Raw genomic sequence first — 16,937 nt, 5'->3', positions numbered from 1 at the left:
GTTCTTTAAATTTTAAAAATGTTGAAGGATACTCAAATTTAATTTTTTTTTCGAGCTGAGTGTTTCCTATGTTTACGGGCAATTGTTTACTTCACCTATTCTTATACCCAGCATAAACTTAATTTGTATTATATGTACCCAGTGTGTATGTTATAACTTTATAAGTAACAACATATGGTCACAGGAATTATTATCATAACGTGGTAATTATCTATCACAGATTTTTGGTTTGTGATTTTTGATATACTTTATATGTACATCATACAATCTATATTATATATCACAAGTAAATGTTTTCTGTACTAATCTGAAAATGTAATTTTTAAACCAATTATCTTTTGTTTATTTCATAATTTTGTCTTAATTTTAAATTATTATAATAACTCCATAACAAATACCCATTTCACAATTTTAACGCAACAATTTTATACTAATCCAGTCTTATTTTTTACTTAATCACCTTTTCAAAAATATATTTATTGATTTTACTTTTATTTTAAATAAACTATTTTAAAATGTGTTACGTTTGTTTAAATTATTATAAAACTATTTTATGGTGCATGAATTGTACTTGCCATTAACAGCATTAATTTACTAGGTATTTAAAATATAATATAATTGATCAGTAAATGTTTTTTGAATTCAAGTTCAAGAATTAATTTTTATTATGATTTATCATCATGGGCTTAGGTAGAACGAAGTTGGGTACTATTGAGCGAAACCGTTTAAATTATTTTACATTAGGTACATTAGTACATATTTGAACGATTTTATCGCTATTCCATTATTATATCTATTTTTCTATTACACGTCTTCTTCTTTTACTGCTTCTTCTTTTGGACTGCGAGTTGAAGAAATGCAAAACAGATTTTTGCTGTTAAAAACCGGTTTCCTCCTGCTGTGCAAAAATACTCTTTTGTTCGACTAGTGTTTTGTATTTTTATTATAATAAATAATTTAAATACGAAAACATGTCCATATATTTTTGAACACTAAATCTATTTTAACGTTTTTCATATTATATACTTATATAAAACTAATCGTGATAGATGTTTTGAAAAACACTTTGATGTTTAATAATGAATACTCAATTATAAAATATTTTCATAGGTACATTTTATCACTCAGCCCACATACTATTATAAATCGTTTTACTGCAACTCTGATCAGAAGAACTTAAAAAATATTCATGATTTCATGGTGTATTTTTACACTAGGCTGTAGTCATAGAATGTTACAGATATTATATTTTTGTGCTACTATACCTAAGTATTATAGCGCTGCACAAGTAATGTCCATAAATTAGATCTGTCGTTATTTAACTCGTAAGTAATCAATCATAGAATAAAATATGTCAACGAATAATTAAAAATCATAGTAGAATGACTATTCGTAGACTATAATATTGTTCATATGAGTGTTTCGTAATCAATGTTAAAAACCACTATTTATAAAATAAAAAAAAACATGTATTTGATATTATTTAACTTTACAATATACTTTTATTAGGCACCTACTTCACTCGTCAACTTATTTTTAACATAATATTATATAATATGTTTTTAGTCTGGAAATTTTTTTTTTCTTACCGATTTTTGCGATGCCAATTTTGGTTACGCTGTGTTTATTACCGTATAGAAACACGAATCAACTATATATAAAAAAAAAGTAATAATCATTTACTTCTTAACAAAATGTATCGTGATACTAGATATTTATCTATACTGCACTATTATAGTCACACTAAAACATATTTATGATTCCTCAATTTTTCTTGCAAAGGAAAAATATCTAGCATACCTATAGCATCTACTTAATATAATGTATTCGAACGAAATTTTTTACTAAAAACGTGCTAAATTTAAATGAAAACTTTTAAAACATATGTACGACATACGGCCATGACGCAAATAGTGCTTAGGGTGGAGTAGCTATGAATATTTTTAATAGAGAGGGTTATATTGATTACTTGACTAATATTCACATGACGTGTATCAACTTATATAGGTATACTAATCTTTTTCAAAAATTTTGAATTCCAAAAAAAATTTTCTTTTAAACGTGTTATTATTTTATAGGAAGGTACAACATAATAAACATCGGAGTTTTGTGAATGGGCGTATGAAATCAATTTTCTTGATTATTTAATTTCTTACCGTTTAATAAAAATTGCTCAACTGCATATTATCGAGTTATGTATTATATTATTACAGATGAACGACTTACAATACGAGGAGGTTTTATTGAAATACTATACATAACACTATATTATAACAGCGTGTATATAAAATACAATACAATAACAATATCTAACATACTAACATTAACATTTTAACATTTTTAACGCACGTATAGGTACGTTTTGATTCGGGTTTATTCATTATTGTTATTGAACACATATATATCGTTAAGTAGGTAGTAACTAATAAGTGTACATTGAATTATAATAGTGGTACCTATACTAGGTAAGTAAATATATTTACGTTATATTATAGTATTAGCTAATAGTTATCATTATTTTATTCAACAATTTAAGTAACAATAGTGCCAGTTTATTATAGAAATATTTTTAATATTAGGTATGGTTTGAGAGAATTAAAAATGATTGAATATTTGTTTATTTATAATTTCAAAATGTTACAAGTTATACATAATTGTTACTTTATTTTACAATCTATTATTTAATGCAAACAAACTAAACGCGTTTGATTTTTGTAATTATTGGAAAACGTTATAAAATAAAATGTATTATACAATATTGTATATCTCCTATGAATAGTGTACACAGTAGACTCTCTACTTGTGTAATGTTATGCGTAAGCGTAATATATAAATATATTATGATGACATCGTTCTTCTATATTCTATTCTTTTATAATTCATCAACTATAATAATATTGTATATGCGTGTGATATCTTCAATGTAGGAATTATAATCTATAATAAATTGTACTCAATTCAACAATCATTTAAAATAATTATACATAATTATTTTAAAATTAAATTGAAGAGGTTGTGAATTTTTGTTTTTAAATATTATATATGGCAATTTTATTAAAATAGCCTTGGATGAGTAGTAGTTTGAGCCTATAAAAGTAAATGATTTAATAAACATATTACTATAAGTCCCGAAAACCGGCTTGTTTGTTCGGTATAAAAAGATGAGAAAAAAGTGTTTTTTTTCTTATACAATTTCATAATTGATGACCCAAATAAATTCCACAAGTTGTGTAAACTATAGATTACCTACCACCTATAACTAGTTAAAATTATGATTTTTTTTGGCTATACTCATTTAGGTAACGATTATCTCATAGCTATCAATATCGCATTTTCTACAAATATCGTTATGCACGACCAGTTTGTTTATTAATACACTTTGTATGGTCACAATATATTTTATTTTAGAGATGACTTTCAGAATTAATACAATTTTACATAGTTATATTTAAACAGTCTAAACTATTTAGTAGTACTAAATTAGGTTCACACCAAGTGAACAAAAAAGTAACTCTCTGTCTCACAATAAATGTAAAACAAATAAAAGAAAAAATTGAAAAATGTCCATGACATTAAAACATTATATAAATTGGAAACACTATGTTCATGTTTCTGGAAACATTTTCGTGTCGGCTCAAAAGCACTAAACATTAGGGGTTTCTTAATTCTTATTGTTCCTGTTTTTCACAACATATTATTATGTTTGGTTTAAACGGGTATTAACTTCTTGTACTGACATCGGAGTTATTTTAACCGTTAATAATAAATAAATATATATATATATATATAATATTGTGTCGTAAATGTTTTTATATTTGTTTCTGGGTGTAAATGAAAATATTACGTTTTGTTGCTATTTTTTATTTATCAAATTAAGTTTGATGGTGTTGTGTATTTATTTATTTATATTTTTTTTGTTTTTGTAGACTTGGTGTAAACTTAGCGCTATAGCTATAGCCAATGTATAAAGCTAAACATAAAAATATAGTTTGTTGAATATTAATTACTGATATTAAAGGTAAAACGAATGCCTGTTATTCGATATCGTTATTTATTTGTTTCTGCTGAATAAATTTTACGCCTGTATAAATAACAGGTTAATTTCCCTAAAATTTAATTCTATTATCAAGTATAAACTAAGAATTACAAGTACCTAATTAATATCTAGTATATTCTTACCTACTTAAAGTTATTTTTTTCTAGGGTATAGGTGTAACGTCGTGGTTCGTTAATAGTTTAGGTATAAAATATAAATCGTTTGGGTCTTATAAATAGTTACGAATTTGATAGCTCAAAGTTAAATATACTTTTATACAATGTGAAATATAATTAGAATAAATATTATACATTAATAATCGTTGGAAAGTTAAGAATAAACAGTGATCAGACAATTTTGAATAAAAGGGTTTGAGCAACCTCACAACACGAAATAGATTATCTATAACTGCACGTCTGCTACTCTGCTACTGTGGTTCCGTGTCGCGTATTTCATACGTCCCATCGATAACACTATATTACACTATTATGTATGTTTTATATTATATTTTGTTAAAAAAAATTAAATAATAAAACCAATTTTCTTTGTACGGTTAAATTGTGTTATGGCGTTTGAATGTGAACATAATAAAAATGATGCAATATGAATGTATTGTTATTATTACTACGTGTCTACAATTTGATAATATACCTATAGATTCTACGTTCAATATGATAATAATAATAACATTATTTCTGACTTTCATTGGAAAATTTAATAAGTATTTTCGCCATCTCGTATCAAAAAAATAAATACTCTGACACTCTACTAATACTAATACACAAAGTAGGTAATGCTTATTATTATGATACGAAATATATAAATTCTTTACGTTGTAATATTTCTACGCCTATCCAAGTCAAAATTAGGTACCTATAACATCTGACCATTCTGGACAACCAAATCATAGTTGAAATGTAATAACATTTTTTCTTTGATGAATGCGTTGTTTTATTTTATGAACACTATGGACATGTTTTGATTTAAACATGATACATTATGTTATTAATTTTGACCTTGTATTAAATGTAATAAGAATTTAATTGTCATGTAGGTACAGTTATTTTAACATCCAATTCCTTATTTAGTAATTAACAGTTAATAATAAATTATTGTCTAAACATCATTATAATATAACGTAGATTGCAAAGATTATTTTTTATAATCAAAACGATAAGTTTAAAATCCAATTTACTATTTAGGTGCAAGAAAAATTTTGTAAAATAATTAATATTCTTTGAATGTACTATAATATTATATATAGATACCTATGTTCATATATTAGATAAAACTTACTAACTAATTTATAAAATAACAAATGAGTTGTACAAATTTAGTAAAAATTCAGAATATCTACAAATTAGATATTTTATTGTTGAAGAATTTTTGGTTAATATGTTAAAATTGTTTACATAAAAGAAACCAGTTTTGAGATTGTATATTCAACTGCTTAAAATCGACATTAAATTCGAATATTATTCGAAAACATTAACGACATTTTTGTTTTGCGGGTAGGCTTGTTATTCAAAAAGAAGAAAATAAACACCATCTTAACCTTGAATTTGAACAGACGACTACCCAATATGGGGTGGGTCGTTGACATTTGCACTTAGAAGATAAATTCTCTCAGACTTGGTGATGCTATTTTAGTCTTATACAATATTCGTCCATTTCGTAAACTCGACCATAATAAAACGAGTATCCATTTTTTTTTTTCACATTAATAATATTAAATTTGCTTGACCACGAGTTGCAGTAAACAAGTTTGGAACGAAAATACTATATTATTATATTAATACTTTACACACAACACGCTTTATCTCCTCATTATACCCAGCCTAAAAAAATAACATTCCGTTTTTGTATATTATTGCCATTTGCTTTTGTTTTTTCGATTTTGTTCACTGGGACGATTATAGTGTTTGTTTATTTATTGTGTTGTACTTGCTATTACTATAAATTGACACGTTTGTTAATAGGTATTATTTCGGAACGGTCCTACAGTTCCAAATTCACAAGGCGATGTGCTTGGCGTCCGGGCAGTACAGACCTAACGACCCGAACAAATTGTTACACAAATGCGACATTTACCGGAGCAAGGAGGCAGGCGCCATTGTAAAGTGAGTAATATTACTAATATTATATGGAAAAATGCAATTTTATCTGATGTCGTTAGATTATGATATTGGTCGAAATCGTGCTGTACCTAACTATACTTACGTAGTTTATAACGATATAATTCTGTGTTGTGAAACGGAGCAGTTGTTTGACTAAGATGTATAGGCATATAATTATGTTTTAAAATATTTTATTATATTACATTTGATGTAATCTATTCAAATGTCAATTTTCCAGTGAAACGTCCACATTATACGCAGTTTACCCGTAGCCACAATCGTCGTCGAGTCGATTGTTATAGTCTGTCTCTTCTTTTTACGACACGGAAAAGCGTGCTATACGATGCCGCAAGATATACAATTTACATTTTACATTATATATTTATATTTATAATACCCACGAATAATAGTATTAATAAAACGTATTGTTCGTGTTTACCACCGCGGGACGACGACGACACCAACAATAATAATATAATATACTAGGTACTATTTAAAATATATTTTCAATATCATTCGTAGGATCGGTCTTTTCTGGTCTTCCACATTCAGAGTTCCAGATTTTCAGATTTCGTCCTAGGCTTTTAAATATAGTCGATATATAATATCTCATTATGCCTAGGTACAATAATATAATATATGTTATTATCGATATACAATAAGATTTATTAAGAAGAGGTCGTATCTACATGTAGTGTTGGCTCTGTCTCACAACTGGACAACATGGGAAATTTGCGTTCAACCGTTACGAATTTTTGCTGCTAATTTTAAAATTATAGTGAATAGACCTAACTATTAATACAATCAAGGTTTAGAACATTTATTGTGTTATCTCGTTGGTTTCTTACGATATTTAATTTTAAGCGAGTTGTGATGAGTCTTTTTAAAGAATATTTTACGTATGCATAGCTTGCATAAAAATCTAAATATAGCATATGCAACTTAAGTACGTACAAGCAAAAAACACGTAAATATTACTTTTAAGTTTGGTAATGTGAGTTATTTCGCTTTGGTATTATCATATTAAAAGATAACAACACAATAATATCGCCATATTATGTTGAATTTACATTTTGGTATGTTATGCGTTTGTATAACGGGTAGGTACGTCACATAGGTGTGACGTCCTGTTGATACGATCGCGAAGACCATCAAAAAATTAATTATACTTCAGAACTCGCGGAGTCGACTTAAATGTCACCAAATAAAGGACGACAACTATGTGAAATAATAATAATAACGCGAATCGTAACGTATATTAAAATTTAATAATATTTCATTATATTAATAAATTAAGATAAACAGACGATGGTATAAAACGGGAATAATTAAATAAAATTATAATGAAATATGAATATTGAATAGGTTTATAACATAATTAATGTGTATTTAAATTTTTAAATAAACAATATTCCGGGGATGGGAGCTAATGTAAAATCAACTAAAACCGCAAATAAATGAGTATAATAATGAGAATATAAGTTTTACAAAAAAAAGTCAAAAATACACTAAAGATCATCACTATAATATTATGATATTTTTTCACCATATTCGTGTTTAAAATCAAAGTAAAAACTTTTAAATACCTACTACAATTTATTTTTCACAATAAAAAAGGAATCGCGAGTACCTATCGTAAAAATTTGATTAAAAAATATTATTAACTTATGGCATAATTGTCATAATATGCAGATTGCAAGTAAACTCATCTTTTTTTTTAAAATTATTACGATATATTGAAATCCGTTTTTTGGCGATGCTCCAGAGCGTGTATGTAATATTAAATAATGAAGGTTTTAAGTGCAACTTAAAAGATTTTTCTATTTGGTTGATTTTTCAACTGTTTTCCTATAAAATACAAATTTCCTAACTATATACACCGAATCACATACTGACATACTGTTGCCGATATATATGTGCAGTGTCATCCGTACCTAAGGACTTTCAGAAACGTTTCTGTAATATTAATATCATATTATTATAAATATAAGAAGAAGACGCGACATTAATTTGTCGGTCACCACTGTGACAATAGTATCATTATTATTATTATTATTATCTAACACCACGTCCGGACGTCCGGTCCGCGCTTCGAGTGTTGAATTTTGTCGTACGATTGCAGCAACTAGCACTCATGTTCAACGCTGTGCAGTGTATATACAGTATACTATAGATATATTTATAACGTTGCGATAAGTCTCTTCTCGTCGGGAAAACAAAAAAGTGAAACTCTCGGTGGACGTATTTCCTGTGCAGGACCGAAATGTGGAGAATGATACAATAATAGTAAATAATAAACGTAGAGAAAAGGTCTATACTCCTCGCGTGACGTACGTGCCTGTATATATATATATATATATATATATATATATATATATATAATATGTACATTTTATCAACGGAAAATATTTAACGGGTTATTACATTTTACGATGATGTAACGAGGTCGTTTTTTTTCTTCGTATAATTACAATAATAATAATATAATATTCTCGATGGCGGCCGAAACGCAAGTAATATATATGACATACATAGGTATTAATATTCCGAATATATTATATTATTTATGTCGTTATTACACTTAACGTATCTATTATACAATACAAATACTTTTAAACCGCGATACTTGAACAAAAATAAAAGCTGGCTAAGACGACTATATATATATTTATAATAAATACGATGTAGATATTACGTAGGTAAGTATATAATTATATAGATATTGAGTATTGACTCTCATTTAAGTGATCACTATGGCTCGCACATGAATCGATTTTTTCCACATTCTATATAAAGTTCATAATATAATAATGGAGTGTTGTATGATTCAGCGATTTATCATACTTAATATTCGGCGGCGACCAAGATCGACCGCGTTTGACCATCATATCGATATATATTATATATATTACCTCTTATAAGGACGTTTCCTTGAATGGTTTTCTTCATTGTTTAATTTTTTTTTTTCTAATAATAAAATAACAAATCACTGTTATAGATTATAAATGATAAATAATCGTAACTACAATTTGTTGAGGAAAGTCAATGTACATATATCATCTATTCACTAATTGCCAATTTATATTTTTACACCAGGTGTAGGATAAATGTGTTAACTATATACTGGATAGTAGGTACTTATAATTTATAGCCGTAGGAGTTTTAAAATTCACTTTTAATAAAATCGTGAAAGGCATGAATGACATTATTTACCAAAATAAAATTATATTTATGATACGTTATCAGACAAATTTGACTAGATGACATTGCAATATAAAATATTAAAAGAGAGAAAGAGAGCGAAGGACATCTACAACGTAAAAAATATAACAAAGTTTTCGATATCAAGGAGATAGATTTCAAGAAGGAATAACTTTAACTTTTACACATTTTATAGATTCTGAGTGGATCGATGAATAATAGTCTTAACTCTTAAGAGTGATGTCTATTATGTAGAAAATTCTCAGTACTTTTAAAAATAATCTGGGAAAACTAAAAAAAAAAAAATTGCAATATAATCTTTATTCGTTTAGTTCTTCACTTAATCAATTAATATATTTATATTTGGATTAAAGAAATTAGAGTTACATATGATATATGTAGAGAAATATAATATAGCGACAGAAGAGAGTAATTTCTTTGTTAGAATTCTGAGGATTTTTTCACCTCGCTCTGCAAAACTAAGATCCAAAATTGATGTATTGTAAATCTTAAGCATATTTTAACATTATTTATTAAACAACTGTTTAAACGATAAAAGTTTTTCATAGTTTGATGGAATTGAATTATATCGATCTCTATTATTAAATATTTACTTTATAAGAAATAATTAATGAAAACAAATCAAATATTAAAAATTGTATTTTCTATACGATTTAAATTATTTCATTTTTATTTTATAGGAAAATCATGGAATCCGGATCATCCGAAAATTGGAGAGATACTTTATCACTAGCAATTGGGGAGAATAAACTTGACGGTACAGCTCTAAGAGAATTTTTCCAACCACTCGAGGAATGGTTACGAAATGAAAACCTCAGGACAGGCCAGTTTATTGGATGGAATTATGGTATGTCATAATTGATAATATAATAATTATTCATAAATAATTAATGTTTTCTTCAACAAAATTGAATTGAATACCTACGGATGTTTGTGAATTATAATTTAAAAAAACATTAGGTCATAAATGAATTAATGAGTTAATGATTATCATCCCATGGAGAGATATATTATATGCTCTGAAAATATTTGAATCATGGCCAAATATTTTTTTAAACATTTGAATGGTTATAAAATCGGTTTAACTGGAGACGTTTTTGACCATATATTATCTAAGTGTATTGGTACTTAATGATTTAGCTATAATGAGTATATGAAAAAAAATCGAGATGAGCGACCAGTTAACCTTGCACAACTTGGAATATGGTAACAAAAAAACACATTGGCAATAGTCTATAATATATAATACATGTATACACCGTATGTTGTATGTAAAAATTGTATAATATAATATAATATTTGTGATTTTTGTCCAATAAATTTAACTCAATATTATTCCACTTTACATGAGAATTAAAAAAAAATTATGATGATGTTAATTTTATTTAGATGGAGATTACTGTAAGCATAGTATTGAAACGGCTAATCTACAGGTTTATGGAGGATTTTACAATGGAGCTAATTCTTCAGTAACGTCAACCTTAATGTTAATATCTTTACTATCAACATTGTTAATATGCATCAATGGATATTTAATTTAATGAATTTTAAATTAAAAAATGTTGTACAAAATTATATTAATATTAAACATTCATGCTTACAATTGGCATGATATTACTCAAAAAATATACCTAGTGGCACTAAAGTTTCAGTAAATTAATTTTTCTTAATATTCTTTCATTATATTTTTGGTTTATCAATTTAAAATTACAACTTACCTAACTTTTTTAACTACATGATACTATAATATTGATTTATATAATACATATCTTAATATTAGATCTATACTTAAAAAAATTATATATACTCGTATGTATCGAAAATAAAAATATCTCATTATAACACAAATAATAATAATTTTTATATTTTACTAATTTAGTTTTATGAAATTATAAAGTCATAACTTTATATTATTACTTCTTTAGCTTTATTTATGATTGTATTATTAAAACATGTTTTCTAGTTTTATAGATATTATTAGACTGTAAGACTGGAGTTAAAAATTATTGAGCTTTTTTAGAAAAATATATACTACTTAAATACATAATTATATAAATGCTGTAATTAATATACATTACGTTACCATTTAAAGGCATGACAATTAAATTTATATTTTATGATAATAGTATTAAATATACTGTAAGATTATGTTATTATTCAAAATTTGTAATACTGTTTTTATGGTTATTAGACAACACAGTTACTTTTCCGCTTTTATTATACGAAGGAAACGCTAAAAAAAAATGTCAAATAAAAATTTTTGTGAAAACTATTGTGAAAATGTTTCATATAAAATAACCAAAAATATAAATATATTTTTTATTGTAAGTTATTGTTAAAATTGTTCCATTTACTGTAAAAAAAATTATTATAAATACAATTTATATTTTGACTATATACATTATACATATAAATGTATATGTATACTAGTTTAACGTATTTTGTAAAAAGTAACTACCGTACATAAGACAATTTAAAAATGTGGGGGAAAATGTTAATTTTATTATAATACTAGATTTTGTATTACATATGTCATTAATACATGTTCAACCTTAGCTGAATATCTACTATATGTTTTATAATAATAAAATTAAAATCATTAGGTGTTATAATAGGTACTTAAAAATTCAATTAGGTAAATCAATATTTGAACAATAAATTGCTAAAATATGTTTTCTAATAATTACAAAATATTAGGTATATCTATTCAAACAACTAACATAAGCATATAAATAATACACACTCAGCTGCCTACGTTTAACATAAATTTAAAAATGTATGTACACATTAAATAAATATTTTTGATATATTTAAATACTTAGTTATTAATGAGAGCTATGGCTTATGATCTGTACTAGATTTTTTTTAGGTAGGTTTTTCTGTGGAGTGTAAATATTTATATAGTTAGGTACTAAAATAAAATATTGTTATAATGTTTGTGGAGATAAATAACTGACATATCTACATATCTCCATATAATTAATCATCAAAATATAATTATTGGGCTTTCTGTTATTTAATGTGTACATATTACCTATATACATACAATAAAAAGAAGAACACGATGTCTTGATTTTATCATGTACAACTACATATTTATAAATAATATTATCATCTTCGGACAATAGATTCAAGTGTATATGTAATTTGGCGTAGGCACGTGAAAATGTTTTTTGTCGCATAAACTTAAAAAATCACATATGCTTCAATAGTATTAACTATTATAAGTTATCGCTGCATGATCTGAAAGAGCTGACGTATGGTTGGCTCTTGATCAACAAGATTATAATATATTGTCTAACAATTAATGGATTATGAAAAACAAAATTATATTATGATATAGCACGGCGACTCTTGCGGGGGGTTAGTGTTTTTTTGCTCCATACGCGCGCGTAATGATTATATATTTATACAACTGTGCCCTCGGGCCTCGGTGAATTAACCGCATTTGCCGTGCAGTTCCTTATTATGAGCCTCGTCCTCTCCCCGCACTGTCAGCCGGGACTTTGGGGGTCTACGTGAAAATATTATGACCAATTCATTTCGTGCTCAACAGCGCGTGTGTGTCGTGAATGAAACGATTTGCGGTTTCAATTGCACCCCTCGTCTGCAATTACGAACACGTATTATATAGGTATAATATAGCTCACTTAACTCCCGCATTCAGTGCAGCAGTGCCGCGGCCGGACAACAATGCACTCGGTTTCCCAGAGGGTCGTGTGATATAATCTGTTGCGTGTTGTCCGCGGCTAATCAGAAGATTTATATAGAACGCGAATCAAAAGAAGGGAGTCTTTTTTTTTAAGCCCACTCGTCGCCACCGCCGCCGCCGCCTATACGACTAACGGAAACGGCACTGATTAATGAGTGAAACAGATCTGGGAGATAATGCACCAGTGACATGTGAGATGATTTTATTATTATTATTATTATTATTATTATATTATATTATACCTATGACCGATCTTTGCCGTCCATCGGATCCGTGTGTACGCCATACACACTTTTTTCATCATTATAATTATTATTCCTATCGTCATCGACGTCATCTCTTTTTACGCGAAGGTACCGACGTTTTATTGTTTATATTTGGTATTTCTTTTTTAACCATTATGACATTCGATGTAGCATTGTAGCGTCAGCCACAGAGCTACTTAACCGACAAACAGCAGTGGATCAATAAAATTTGATGATTTAAGCTTATAAAAACTAACTATAAAAATATATCTAAAAAAAAAATGTAAATGTGTATTGTATATTGCATTTTTCAATACTTATTACTTTATTACTTATTATATGATAAAAATCTATTTAAATTTTTAAAAAAAATCAGTACAATAAAAATCATAATTATGTTTTATTTCACAAACCAGTTTTTCATTGTCAAATTATATTTATTTTAACCTCAAATAATAATTTTAATCTTTTAATTCTGCAGAGTACAGACTGCAAACCCTTTGAATTTATAGTTATCGGAATTTATAAAATCTCATTAATTACAGATAATAATTTAGTAAGCTTTAATCGCGGTGTCAGTTAATCATAGAACTGTTTTTCTAAACACTATACTTATGATAAAAATTGCGAGGGCAAAAACGAGAATATAAACTATTCTACTAATGAAATATACCAATACCACAGTGGACGTTTTTTTTTTTTTAGATGACTTTTGCCTACGATTTGGTTTCTGAATGCATTTCATATGACTGCAAATGAATCAAACAGTTTACACACTCTGAATGATTTATAGATTAAAAGTCGAATTTTTTTTTTCGCGTTTTTATATTATAGTGTGTCCAATATAAAAACACGAAAGAAAAATGTATTGTAATTGTAAGTATAACAGTATAAAGTTGTGAGATTGTAGAGACCGCGTTTGTTTTGAACAGAACGCCTGCCTAACGTAAGGATAATCTTTTCGCATATTTTATTGTTTTTTTACTTACAACAATGTTAATTAACATTTAATTTACACGCATAGACTCGCAATACTCGCACGTGTGGATATATTATAATATATGTAGGTACTAAACATAAATCAAACGATTTAATATATACAGAAATTGCATGCGTGCGAATTAAATATTATTAGCAAGTACGATTAAATTAACATAATATATTATTATAATACTGTGCTCGTACGAAGACATGTAGAAGACATCGTTTAAATAAAAACGATTTACGTAGGATTATAGTATTTATGTTACATAATGGGCCTACATTTTTGAGCTGATTGTCGAAAGGTTTAGGAAAAGACAAAACGTATATAATATTTGTGATGATTGATTCAATTCAAAACTGAAAATTGCAAGTAATATTCAAACCTAACCAAATTCCTATTAAAATAGTTCAATTCGAAAAATAAGCTACCTAAAGATGTACAGTAAAAAATGGAGATTCTCGTTTGACATTGAAGTTTGTATCGTCACGCGAATACGGGAAACTGCACATCTTATAGCACAAACAAATTCAAATATTTGAAATAATGGTCTTTGAGTATACTAAAAAATTTAAAAATCAGAATTAAAAAAATGTATTATTATTAAAATAAAACACGGGAGTGAGCATTTTGGCGTGAATCATCTTATAAATAATCAGGAGAAAATAACAGTCACACCGTTCTATAATGTTTTTATAAAAATTATTCATGTTTAACACTAAATACTAATGTTTACAATTTACATAGGCGAGGAGGACTTTCCATCCCTTTTCGTTTCCACGTATACCAATATCATAAGCGACATTAGCGCATTGCCCCTCGCCCAAAGAATTGTGTATGTGTGTTTTTTAATAAATGTAGTCGTAAAAAAGGAATATTATTAATTTTTAAATGAGACAAATCTAACCAGCCGATAGACGGATGACGGACAGACATGTATTTTTTTATGATATATGGAATATGGATTATAATATCACGTGTTTTACACAGTTTTCTATTATTTGCGTTCGTACATCAGCGATGCCACAAAATGTGGTCGTAGATTTAGCAGGAGATCTGCAAATATTACGAGTCACCCGTAACGAGATAGATTAAAAGCAAATCGACACGATAATTTTGTGCCCGCGTATTACGTCGCGACACGGATTTCGTACAAGTGAAAATCAGCTACAGCTATACAGTTATTGTTATAATAATAATAATAATAATAATAATATTATCACAAGCGAACTCGGATTTGAATAGCGTATAAACCTATATAGGTAGATACTGTAATATAGAGTGTTATTCGCAGATCGTTTCGTCGTTAAAATAAATACCGTTCGGGTATAGTGTTGTTAATGGCGTAGTTGTTGCGTATGGCCTGACGCCTAAAACCTGCAAACGAGAGAAATAATTTTTGTTTTCCCCCCAGTTTGCGTTTATCCATTCTACATCCGGCGCAAACTCACATCACGGCGGCTTTGGACTGTGAAAATATATTCATCGTTGAGATATTATACGTGCGCGTCCTTTGTGACGTACCAACTGGCTATCAATTATGTACGTTTAGCGTATAATATATCGCACCGCTGCACCGTGCGTGCGCAAGTCTTCAGATCGTATTTTATTAAATTAATAGGTATACACTTATAACGCTGTGAAACTTATATGTGCTGCAGCAGGATGCTATAGACACCTCTCACGTCCTCTCCAATGATTGAACATTTTTTTAACGCCGTGTTAAAAAAAACAACGGGGGTTCAGTGGACAAGCACATAAAGCTACAGTATAACAAAAGTTAGGGCTAGGAGTGTTTAATGTACGAAAACTTGTAAAAAATGAATGTATACCTTTTAAATCAACCAAAAAATAAAATATACTATACAATAAAATTAAATTTACATAAGTATTTGTGTATGTATTAAAATTAAACTGTTATTTTATTTATTATTGAAATAATAATTGTAATTATATTTATAGTTAATTAATCTATGAACATTTTTATTTGATTTTTGCCTTATAAAGTGCACTTTTTCTACACTATGTACATTTTTAAAACTGGTCATCTAAAAGACTTTTGTAATCACAAAATTATAGGGCGTTGCCACTAGGTATATTCCCTTATCTCATAATTCGTGTCAACACTTTTAATTGTCACTTGTCAAACCTACTCGTTGTACAAAGAATATGTAGAGATTTTAGATTTATTTCAGTAAAATAAAAAATTTAAAAATACACACACACAAAATTCTATCAATCCACATTACTTTAAAAATGAAAATATAAAATATCTCAATTTATAATTTTCTTAAATTCGCATAATATAATATTTTAATCCGTTATTTTTATCCTACACCTATATTTTTGGAAAAAATTAAATAATTTAAAATTATACACTAATCTAAAACATCAAAAAAAAAAAAATTGCTTTAACAATTATTGTTATACATTAACTACACTGATTAACCTATAACATTTTCTTCTGCTATTATGGATAACATTTTTGTACACCAGTAAAAGTCTCAGACCTAGATAATAACAATTGAGCCTGATTGTTTTTGTTCTCCAACACCTTTACTAACAATGTAATGATTAATAGTTGAGTCTATTATGATATGTGTCTTGTCGACCTGCCTCTAAA

The 16,937-nt window shown here is 27.3% G+C and overlaps 1 protein-coding gene across 1 annotated transcript in view; it reads left to right on the top strand.

Moving 5' to 3' along the window:
* Positions 1 to 11,703, top strand: part of LOC107162900 (angiotensin-converting enzyme-like) — a 38,491-nt gene extending 26,788 nt beyond the window's left edge. The window contains exons 12-14 of the mRNA XM_015510041.2: positions 6,016 to 6,156; positions 10,056 to 10,222; positions 10,765 to 11,703. Coding sequence (XP_015365527.1) covers positions 6,016 to 6,156; positions 10,056 to 10,222; positions 10,765 to 10,916 — 460 coding nt within the window. The 3' untranslated portion in view covers positions 10,917 to 11,703. The remainder of the gene's footprint in view (positions 1 to 6,015; positions 6,157 to 10,055; positions 10,223 to 10,764) is intronic.
* Positions 11,704 to 16,937: the final 5,234 nt, after the last annotated feature.

Source organism: Diuraphis noxia, unplaced genomic scaffold (genome assembly GCF_037042655.1).
Source record: "Diuraphis noxia isolate RWA-SAM2 unplaced genomic scaffold, SU_Dnox_SAM2 contig0002, whole genome shotgun sequence".
Classification (NCBI taxonomy): Eukaryota; Metazoa; Arthropoda; class Insecta; order Hemiptera; family Aphididae; genus Diuraphis; species Diuraphis noxia.
The sequence above is the reverse complement of the archived record's forward strand: the minus strand, read 5'-3'. Positions and strand labels throughout refer to the sequence as shown.